The sequence below is a fragment of the Brachycentrus maculatus genome, unplaced genomic scaffold (assembly GCF_059751285.1).
Source record: "Brachycentrus maculatus isolate JH-2025_06_01 unplaced genomic scaffold, ASM5975128v1 h1tg000105l, whole genome shotgun sequence".
In the NCBI taxonomy this organism is placed as follows: domain Eukaryota; kingdom Metazoa; phylum Arthropoda; class Insecta; order Trichoptera; family Brachycentridae; genus Brachycentrus; species Brachycentrus maculatus.
Genome location: NW_028280859.1, coordinates 1,036,668 through 1,048,801, shown reverse-complemented (window position 1 = coordinate 1,048,801; position 12,134 = coordinate 1,036,668). Strand labels below are relative to the sequence as shown.

Sequence of the window (12,134 nt, the reverse complement as noted above, 5' to 3'; positions counted from 1 at the left end):
GCAAAAATAACTGCATTTCTTTAAAAACTGCTAAATGTCTTTTTTTTAATATGGCGTGGCAATTAACTAAAAGATAATGAATACAAAAATGCACCGATAAGATGACGATTATTAATTATCTTGAATATTTTGCGTGATGTACGTGTAAGAAAGTGCTATTAAAAACTGTAAAAGTGAAAATAAAATGCAAGTTGGCGTGCCATTCGCCCAATCAAAGCATAAATTTCTCAATCAGCAGAGATTTCTTTATCCCCGATTATTATAAAAGATATCGGCGCAATTCTCGTTTAGTTGATACCGTAGTTATACTTGTGTCACGGTAATTTTTGCTTTTTTCAATTATAATTTTCCTTTTTTATACCGTTTTTCTTTTTGGCGTTAAATGGTATTTATTTAACTGGTTGGTTTTAATTTTAGATTGTTTCATTACCGTTTTGTTTTAATTCATAGAATAATAAGAACTAAGAACGGCTTTAACGAAGTTTGTTTCAGAGATATGAATGTATAATTATATTTCCCGTATTCTTGAATGGTATTTAATGACTGATTTTTAACATAACGAAATTCTTTGAAAACAAACCTCATCCTGTCAGTTTTGTTGCTGTCAATGTTGGATATATTGAGAGAATAAAATGTAATTTTTTCATCGTGTGTTAGTCAAAAATCTGAAAAGGGATAATAAATAGAAGAAAATTAACGGCTACACTATTATCAAATAACAATTTTGCCTGGTGTATTTGCTTTTCTATTACTTGATTCAAGATTTACGTCACTTTATGCTTGACTTTACCTTTATTTTAGTAGAGTTTGTCAACTGTCAAAATATAAGGTCGTAACATGGTAAATCGTTGAAAATATACGTATAACCTTAATTATTGTTTTGTACATTTTTTTAATCTTTTTATTTTTTGATCAAAAAATATTCAATCAATATATCGAACATTGAGAGCCACAAAGCAAAATGAAATATCAGCTGACTATGGGAACAGAAAGTTGTGGATAAGTTTAAAAGAATTTTGCTATACATATTTTGAAAATCAATCGCTAAGCCTATTTCGAGAATTGGCCTATTATTGAGTGTTTTATGTGATGTAAACGAGTGTTCAAAGATTAATTGTTGACAACGGCATTAATGTGTCATTTTTCGAAATTATGAAAATATTTAAAATAACTCAATCTTGATTTTATTGGATTTTTTTCGTCCCTCTAGGAGGTAATGGTTTAATATTAATTCTGATAATATTTTAAAACTAATAGTAAAAATCACATTACGTAGGTACTTGAACGACTGAAGCATTGATAATTCATAGTTATCTAATTTCTAGTCGTTATTAGGTAGGTACAGGATCCACGTAATCAAGAAAGGATTTTCATAAAAAAGGGACTTTTACAAAATAAAAATAAACTTTTTATAAAATATAATATAAAGTCTAATTTGTTTTATAAAACGTCCGATTTGAAGAGAAAATCTTGTATGTAAAAGAATACATCATTAAATAATGAAGTAATTATTTAATTTTTGGATATTAAAAATAACAGTAGAGAGAAATCGCTGTACGTATGCTATATATAATAAGTGCAAGATATATGTCCGTAAATTTTCTCACGAATTTCAATATTACGTACTTTACCCTTTGCATTTTTCAATAAGCACTTCAATATGCAATCTCGATGTTAATTTCCCACATAAGTCAATTTTCAACAATGCATAACCTTACTCGAGACCTAGTAGGCTAATACGTATTACTGATAATGAATGACTAGTATTTATAATCTTAACTAGAAAACTTATTCGTATTTCTCCTGTCTTCCCATTCTTTTTCATTAAATTCTATTCATCCATCACTCACTCTCTGCGGTTAGTTATACGACGATGGATAGTAATGCAATTACGCATAATAACATAAAGCATTAATTGTGTATGTTAGAGTGAAAGGTCGTATTTACAGTATGAGTAGCTAGAAACATGAATTTTTTCACCGTATTCTAATTATATCATAGTAAAAATTTTATCATATTAAGATCATAGTAAAATAAATATATATATATATATTTATGTACATAAACAAAAACTGGAATTACATGCGAAAATTAGTACTAGAATGATGTATTTTTCACATTTACCTTCCCTATTCTTACTATCCTACCTGCAGACAAGCCTCTAATATAGGCTTTGCGGATTATTCCTTTTTTTTAATAAACTAAGTGATGTAGATAACTTTAAATTTGCTTGTAGACTTTTATTTCTGAAGTTTCAGTATTATCAGAATTACAGAATTACTGGTAAATGAAAGAGTTTTTAAAAAATCCAAATACAAGTAAATTTATAACCTATTTATGTTTATTACGAAGTTAAAACCTTACATACGGAAGTTAACTTTTCAACTTCGCAGTATTTCCTTCTAATTGATAAAAAATATACATATATTCATATGTTTACGAGCTTACCTTAACTTCCTGACACTACTGATCGACAAGTGTTTTAAAATTGCCAAATTCATTACAGATAAAAGGCCATAAGTAATGTTAAACTTAACTCCACTACGTAGTTACCATAAATTGATAACTTATGTATGGAATCTCAGCCCTGGAAACATCGTTAACACTGCGATAAATACCAGGTCTACCCATACCAGTAAGTCTACCCATTTTTTAAGTATAATATTTTCCTACTTTTTTGTGGCCGCAATATTCTTACCTCAAAAATGCGGTAATGTTATGGCTAACAATACAATCTTGGCGCCATTTAATTTGGGCTAAGTTAGCGGCAACGACCGCTAGCTCCACGGCTGATGAATGACTCCGGCTAACAATGGAGTAACTAGGAAGTGAATCTGATCTCACACAATTGAATTGTACATAAACATAAACGAGTTCTGATTTGTACAGAAGACACAGGCCCTAGGAGTGTCATGGGATAATCTGTCTCATAATACATCGATGTACATGCAGGTATACCGCATGGAAAAGAACACAGAATACCGGTTTCAATAGAAGCAAAATTTATCTGCCTCGTGCTTTGTACGTTTTGTGCATTCTAAGCTTGGTAAATACTGAATCTACTGCAATAGACACATTACAAAGTGTGCACGTAAGTAAACCTATTATTCCTTTGATCACGACTTAAAAAACAGGTTCAAATTTAATTACATATATAAAATATAACCCAGTCAGGGATCCAAAATGAATGAACCCAAAAAGTACTTTATGAAAAGATATTTGTGTTATTGATTGGTTATATTTTCTCATTTCTTTCCTTTAAACACGCTTCTTACCTATGGTTTTTAATGCCTATTTACTGTACCCGTTTATTGTTTTATATTTTATATTTTTCCCTGTATTAGTTTTGTACTAATTTATAGTTAACTAATTTATAGTTGTCGTGGTAGCCGAGTATCTGATAAATTATTGTCTGGTAGATAGTGTCTAAAAGTCTAATATTCTAGTATCTTTTAGTATATTTTATGGTAGTCTAGCAATCTAGTGTCTAGTAGTCTAGTATCTGATAGACGAGTATCTCGAGATAGTGAGACTAGACTACTAGTAGTCTAATATTCAAGTGTTCAATAGTCCATTTTCTGACAGTATCTAGTAGCAAGTGTCTGATAGTCGAGCGTCTTGTAGTCTAGAGTCTGGTAGATGGTGTATAGTAGTCCGGTATTCGAATATATGTAGGTATGTATCTGGTGTCGTCATTATTTGCTCTGGTAGTCTAGTGTCTAGTTGTCAGGTTTCCAGTAGTCTAGTATCTAATAGTCTAATGTCTGGTATTTACTACTTTCTGTGTCTTAGCATTTTATAATGGTAATAATAATAATAATAAATATGGCCAATTTATAAAACGGCATTTTGGTGAGAATCACCTCAAGGGCGCTTTGTTCATATTCTTATAAAAATTGGCATAATTATTTACGTTTTTAAAATTGGATGACAACAAAGAATAAAGGCTTCAGAAGGAAAGCATTCAAACTTACACATATAAAATATAAAAATATAATTTTGATTTAAATATAATACGATAATATTTAATGATCGAACAACGAACCCGACAAAAATAATCCACGATAAAAAAGGTTTGTAATTTAATGTTACCACTTTAAAAATATGCGTTCTTTACGTTTCATTAATTAAGACTTGAGTTCTTCTACTCGGAAATTAAACGCCATACAAGCGCCAAGACATCTGAACAGTGGTTATTAGAAAAACAAATTTTGTCATTTTGTTTCGCAAACATCTGTCAATCTTAATATGAAGGCTATTATAATGTGTAACATATGATTACGTCATAATATATCATGAATTATAAATTTATTATTTGACCTTCCCACTAGAATATCTCAACTATGACATGATTTTTCAAGTCTAGTAACCAAAAACATAATATCTTGATTGTTTTTTGCTGATACTTAATGACATATTTAATAAAATTTATAAAACAAATAAAATACTAACTTTGTTTTTATTCATTTATATTTTGGTACTATTTTTCTAACCGTTTTCAACAAGTACATTGTATTCTTCAGTGATTAATTAGTACGTATCCATCTCGTAAGAAGACAAGGTGCTTGTCGAAACCGGTTGGAAAAAATAATGCCAAAAATATAAATGGCTAAAAACAAAGTTTGTGATTTATTTATTTTAAAAGAACATACGATAATTAACGTATAAGTAGATATTAAATCGCTTTTAACATTATGTAGTGCAGTTTCCTGTAATATTAGTAATATTTTTAGTTTTTATAGACTATTAAGTATGTAGGAATGTAGATACCTACATGTAGTAATTGAAAAGCTGTGAGTAGAGTTTGTAACTGAAAAAAATGAACACATATAAATTATTTTCATAGGCTATAATTATTTTATAGTGATAAAACCCAGTTATAATATAAAATATGTAACGTTTACAGGCGAAGGAATCATAATTATTAATTTTAGTATTTTAGATGGTTGATTCTGACACAAATTAATGTTATAACGGGAAGAACTTACGAAAAAGTTAATTAACAAACCAAGTTCCACGCAATCCAGTTAAAATTACTTACCTATAAGATATAATCATCATAATTACGACTATTAATTATAACTGTTGTTTTACGATTAAACTCAAAAAAGGTAAAATTTCTCCGTCATTACAAATCCCTTCTTTACCAAATTATTGTACAAAGAGTGTTCGTATTATCATTTCATTCTGTTAACCGAAAATATATTGGTCAACCGTTTTAATCAAAGCGTTTACGATCGACAAATCAAATTGGCTGATGCTGTCTTCGTCTGTCCCAACTTAACACAATGACATAATATTTTACTTTTTTTGTTTTATTGCTCTGTCTGACAATGACAATGAGACGTCACGTTAACTTACAACAAACAATGAAGTCGAAATGAGAATAGTGGGTATTGATAGATTACAATACGCGATTGCTATTCGACATACATATGTAGAAAAGAACTGCTAAGACATGTAACCATTTGTAAGTATGACAATATGTGCCCGAATGAATTATAGTAAATGGGAGTGTATATATTCCTTAATATTTCCAAACCCCCTATTAAGTATAAATTTAACGGAATTTGTTCACGCACCTGCCGCCTCCTCCGTTCGGTGAATTCACCAACTTCACGGCGAACAAGAATTGTATTGCACAAACCAAAAGGCAGCACAAGTTCAGGGAAAGGGTCAGAGCGCACAAGGCTAACGTAACTTCGTAAACGACAACATACTCTTCGGCACTGATCACTGATAGCTGCTCCGCGCGCAAGAGTTCTCTGATGTCTGTCGAGGTCACGGGCGATATTTTCAGCAGGAAGATCAAGGACAGCAGAGCTAGTAGAAGACTTACTAGGCACAGTAGCCCTAACGAGGTCAGCATCTCTTTGATGCCGACTTCCTTGGATCGGTTCATGAACCTCGACACGTTGGCGGGAACCAGGCTGGCAGGTGTGAGGGTGGAGAAGCCTCCGACCCCTCCGACGCCGCGACCACCTGTCGTCACCCGCGATATGTTGAGTCCGCCGTTAGGGTACTTGTGTCCCCTCCCGCCAGGACTGGCGCTACTCGATGTCCCGCCGAGCGAATGCTTCGAAGAGTTTAAAGTCGAAATATTTAACGGTTGATGTTGCGGAAGACGCTGCACCGCGTTGACGCTCAGCTGACTGTGATTCGGATCGCGAGATCTATTGACTCCGGTGTTCTGATACCTGTGGTGGCCGTATTGCTCCATTTTATTAGCGTGCTCTCTCGGAGTGAGGTCTCCTCTGTAATCTCCGCGATAGTCTCTTCCGGAAAGGTTCGTAGGGGGCTCTCTGGAGTGGTATTCTATCCTATTGATTAGCACATTTCTCGATGAAAGCTCGTTTCTCGAATCGGGCGGTTTGCTCGGTATCTCTCTGGGTGATATATCGCCGCTGTGAGCTTCTCTCGTCGAATAATCCAGTCGACCGGACAGCGAAGTGTCTCTGTACAGGTGCTCCCTTTCGTTTCGTTCCCTGAGATCTCCTCTCGCGTCGGTTCTCAGACCCAGTCCGTCTCCTCTTCCGCTGCCCAGTTCTCTCGTCGAGGAATCGTTCCTCCCTTCCAGCCTGGCGCTCGCGCCGTCTCTAGAGTCCGTTTTGGAGAATTCTCTCGACTTGTCGTCATTCTTGGGTTGGATTTCTCTCTCGGGGCGTTCTCCGGCGCTGTCGGGCCGGTTGCCCACGCTGCCGGTGCTCGCCCCCGCTACTCCCGCCATGGCTCGACCGTTAGACAGAGACCCGTTTCCAGGGGTAGTAGTCAGTATGTGCTTCAACATCACGCGCACCCCCTACATGTACATCGTTCTTCTCGATCGATCAGAATGGAGAGAAATGTCAGTGTAATCGCTCGATTATGGTTACGCGAATAGAATGTTCGTAGGATCCTTAAGGGGTAATAATGATATTACCGCTTCTCGGAAAATGTATTCCGGTTTCCACAGCCTGGAAGCTGGTCCGGGAGGGCCCTCCCCCCCGCGCCCTACAGCCCCCCCGGTCCCCATCCCCCGGGGGCCCTGGATGAGGTTTCCACCATTCTCCGACACTTTGATTCCGCAAATCCCATTACATCCTCCGTAAAGTTATTCCATATCGCGAGGAATGCAACGGTTATTTTTCTGCTGACCTAAATAGTATTTATCCGCTTTCGTACCTTCTCCGCAACTGTATAACTTCGCGAGAATGTAAACGAATTATCCACTATCGTATCTGGGCTCGGTGTAATCAATTCGATCGAATTCGTAGGGGCGCCAATATTTGTAATAACATCCGTTTACATAGAATAAACACATTCACATTATCGTGTTACTACTAAAACATCGTCAACTTTAACGATTTAAATCGGCTTTTAACACGGCACATTCACTGCACTTCTTGAAGAATTTTGCACGCGCAAAAAGTTTGCCGGCTTCGTTTTTTGCGGAATGTATCCCCGTGCTGCTATGAATTCGTTAGTTTTGAGGTACCTACTTTATGCAAACGTAACAGCCTAACACGCGCGCCTTTTTTCAAAACTCGAACGTGAACGCCTAAAAAAAGGCGCGAACCGACAGCACGAATATCCGTTCGCTTTGGCGGGCGGCCGCCGACTAGTCGGTCCGCAATGGAGCAATGGGCGATGTATCCATCCACATTTCTGAGCAGGTAGTGCGTTGGGAAACAAGTTGCAAGGTAAAAAAGAGTCGTTTGTTCGCTCCGTCCCCCTTTTACTCCCGAGAGCGGACGGAGAGAAGCAGCGAGTCGGGTAGAGTCGGGTAGATGGATAGATGGACGGAGTTGGTGTAGTTTAATAATATGTGAAGTGCCCGGGGCGGGCAGTGCCGCTGGACACTGGACCCCCGACACACCGCTCCGCACTGATCTGCAATCTGCAGCGATCAGATAACTACCTTTTAATGCAGGTTGTTTCGAATCAATTCGATTTACTAGATCCGGAGTGCACTTATCCCGAGTATCGAAGGGAATCTACTCTGCTCAACCTGCATTTCTTCAAGCGAGATAAACATTTTCAAGATACATGTATTTACTTTATCATTTTTAGAAATACTCAAATTATATCCAAAACGGTTAAGGGCATGGAAAACGGGAAAAGAACACTTTGAAGTAAACCTCTTATACGAGTATGCAAAGCGACGTCTTACGGTACATCTATCTAAACAGTGTTTTAAAAAATGTTGCATAACATAAATTGGACTACATGACTCCCCAGTATGCAGATTTTGTATGGAGGATAGCGAAACACCAATCCACATTCTCTATAATTGTGACGCACTCGCTCGCAAACGAAGTCACATCCTTGGAGGACCTCTACTGGACTCCGAGAAGGTGAAGCTCTTACCACCAAGACAGGTCGTAAGCTACATGACTTATGTATATCTTGAGAGTGAGCTGTGATACAGAGAGAGGTACAATAGACCTAATATGGTCGCAGTTACATAAGGGATGCAAGATCCCTTGACCTCGTAAAAAATATATAAATTGACATACTGTGGTATGTACTACGAGTACTATGTCCATCTTTTCACAGTTCAGAAACGTTTTTTTTTTCTCTCTCTCTAACCCTTATCTGCACCCAATGGTGCATAGGGCACTTCATCGTATTGACGAAATGTTATCTTGATCGTTAATTATATGAAGGCAAGGTGATCACTCCTGCGCTTCAGGGACCAGTCCAGAGTAATATTAAATAAATATTAGAGAGTAAATTCGATAATATTTATTCTCACCCTCCATGGGAATCGAACCTGTGACCTCCAGCACGGTAGCTAAACACGCTGACCATTATACCACGGAGGCGGACTAAAAACGTTTTTTAGGCTACACTAATCGTGTTACAAATGTAACATAATTTTTAATCCGCATTAATTAAAAGATTGCGCTTATGGAACTCCAGTGCCTTAGCTATTTTTTTTAAATTTTTTTTAGATAGGAATTACATTTATATTTACATTGCTTATTATGTACAAGGTTCGTAGATCTTTAAGAGAATATTTGTTTCTTTTAACTTAAAAAAATGTTTTATTATAATCTGTGTTGGGAACAGGAGGGATAATCTAGAGGGGTCAGTCACGAAATTCTTGCCAAGCTTAATAGCTTATTGGACTAATGTCCAATTCCTACCTTGTATTCCTGCTCTACCAAGTAGCACCCTGAGCTAATTTTTGAGTGCGAATAGGGGTAGAAGAAAATTTTTTTGTGTTTTTTTTTTTTTTCAATGTAAGTGCACAAAGCACTTACAATGAAAGTCAATAATAAAATAGAATATAAAAATTATAAATTTGAATCCGAAAAGACTAAGTTAACATTTAAAAGATGTACATATACCATATATGTGTGTGTGTGTGTGTGCGTGCGCGTGCGTGCGCGTGCATGCGCGTGCGTGCGTGCGTGCGTGCGTGCGTGCGTGCGTGCGTGCGTGCGTTCGTGTGTGTGTGTGTGTGTGTGTGTGTGTGTTTAAGAAAACTAAACTAACTGACTAACCATTTATTAGTTTATATGAAATAATACCTGAGCGATCTATATAAGGGCAGTATAACATAGTACCTACTCAGGCAGGGTGTATTCAAACTGGTAACATCAGATAAAAAAAACCATAAATGTGACTTTAATTGCATTTATTACCTCCATATTGTAATGCCTTCTATTCTTGTGCACTCTCTTTTGCACAAAACTAATAAAATAACAAATTAACAGCTAGCCAACTGAATGCGAACAGCGAATATTTTGTATATTTCGAGTGTGTAATTATTTTTCTTCACAAATTCTAGATTTGCGCCATTACTATTATTAATATTATTCATATGATGAAAAATATGGAAGAGTTAGAATATTTAAGACTTATAACCTGTTTTCACAGCGTATAAATTGATCACTTAAACTAGCCAATGCGAGGTCCAAATCCTACAGAGGTCCAAAGCCCTGTAAATGCCTAGTTTTTTTTTACAAATATTTTTTACTTAACATTTTAAATTTAACATTGGAGCTGTTTGTAAATCCAGACTAAGAGCGAAGAGCGAGACTGAGAAAAATCATTAATACTGAATATATTTGTCAATTATGATTTTTTCGATTTTTTTTTCATTTCTCCTTCCGCACTACATTCATCCACAATTCAGGATAATGGAAGTTCTACTGTAATGTGAAAAGGAACGACCACTGTATGTGGTCATCCGTTACACATCGATAATGGTCTTTTTCGCGCTGTGGGAAACGAATGCGAATAGTTGAATAATATTCTCGTCTATATTATGAATTGCGTTATAAATAAATAGATTCGACCTGTTAGATTATAACGGGAATATGTCTTATTCACTTACCATGATTTATAACCCATTGAATTACTCGTAGAATGAATACGAGTACGAGCATAAGGTGCATACAGTTAATATTTTATATTGTATCGAAAATTGTATAGTAATAAAATAATAAAAAAACAGATTAGTGCCTATCCCCCGTATACTACCCTAATCCAGTAAAAATCGTTATATTCTCTAGTAAATTACTGACACTGAAGACCCATCCGCCTCCGAAGTGTTTTGGTCATCACGCTCGGTTTACCGTTTTGAAGGTCCCGGGTTCGATTTCCATAGGAGGGAACAAATAAAAGTTATTTTGTCACTCTATTTATTCAATATTACCCTGGACTGGTACCTGAAGCGGAGGGCCGATCACCTTTCCTTCATGTGTTAACGATCAAGATAACACTTCGTTTATATGATGCAGTGCCCTAGGCACCATTGGATTGCGGATAAGGGTTTGATTGATTGATTGAAGACCCATGTGTCAAAAATAAAGGTCACAATTTTCAACGATAATTTATATCCGTCTTACCTGTGTAATATTTCATGAATTGTCTTAGGTGTATTTACTTTTCATTTTTGATTCGAGATTTATGTCACTTTACATTTGAATAGACCTTTAGACAGCCAAAATGGCTTGTTGATACATAAATCGTAAAAAAACGTTTTAACCTTAATTTTTGTTTTAACAATACGGCTGTCCAAACTCAAAACACAGTAAGGGACATTTTTATGTAGTGCGTTTTTTTTTGCATTTTTGGACTAAGTATTGTAGATTCTACTTAGTCCAAAAATGCAAAAAAAACGTACTAGAAAAAAATGTCCCTTACTGTCTTTTAAGTTTGGATAGCCGAATAGTGTCACAATTACTTGCTTGATGGCTATCAATGTTCGAATATTGATCAGGAATCGAAAAAAAGGTAAGTTATTCATTCCAAAAATTAACAAATTAACGTCAGTAATGCATTTTAGAAAAAAAATTCTTGGAAACATGTCAAGTGCCATTTACAAAACCCTATTTTTTATCTGGAAAATATTTTCCAAATCTAAATAAAGTTACATCTATTGCATCTGTGATCAAAAAATAAATATTTGTCACTAAAATAAAGGTTGCAGCAGACGAAATTTTACCGTATCATATCACATATCGCTCACTCCTTTCAAGAACGTCATAAATCAAAAATCGCCAATTTTCAGTTGTGCATGTTTTCGGAATTCCCAGAAAATGTACTTTATCCCAGCAAAAGAAGCATATTTTTAACTTAATATTTACCCGCTACAGGGCAGAAAGTGTTGTTTTTGCATTTTGAAGAAAAGGTATTGTTTAATTATTTTTTTAAATAAACTAAATATTTTTCAAATGGAGAAAAAACCTTCAGGTTTTACCAAAAAAGATCTGTTGCACAGTAAAAAGTTAAATAAAAGGCTTGATATTTATTTTTAATACATTGTATTATATTTTGAAACTTTAAAAACGTTCTACTGAAAAATCAAGTTTTTTTGATTTATGACGTTCTTGAAAGGAGTGAGCGATATGATCTCGGTAAAGCCCTACAAGACAGGAGGACGGATAAACAAATACATAATAAGCCAACACCTGCCACTTTGGTAAAAAATATTGGCGCGTGGCGTGCGTAGGTACTTTACAAAAAAACAAAACGCGACAGATGCAAGCTGAGATGAGAAACCTTATACAGGAAGGTAGGTTAGGTTCTTCTTCCTTTATTACACCCAATGGTGCATTGGGCACTTAGTTATTTCTTCTAAAAAAGTGTTTAAAAAGGTAAAATGGTATCGACGTTTTATGTTGGCACAAAACTAGTCGCAA

At 35.5% G+C, this 12,134-nt stretch overlaps 1 protein-coding gene across 1 annotated transcript in view; it reads right to left on the bottom strand.

The window, feature by feature from the left end:
• The window catches only part of LOC148310118 (uncharacterized), a 56,329-nt gene extending 48,728 nt beyond the window's left edge, over positions 1 to 7,601 (bottom strand). The window contains exon 1 of the mRNA XM_088258928.1: positions 5,583 to 7,601. Coding sequence (XP_088115054.1) covers positions 5,583 to 6,787 — 1,205 coding nt within the window. The 5' untranslated portion in view covers positions 6,788 to 7,601. The remainder of the gene's footprint in view (positions 1 to 5,582) is intronic.
• Positions 7,602 to 12,134: the final 4,533 nt, after the last annotated feature.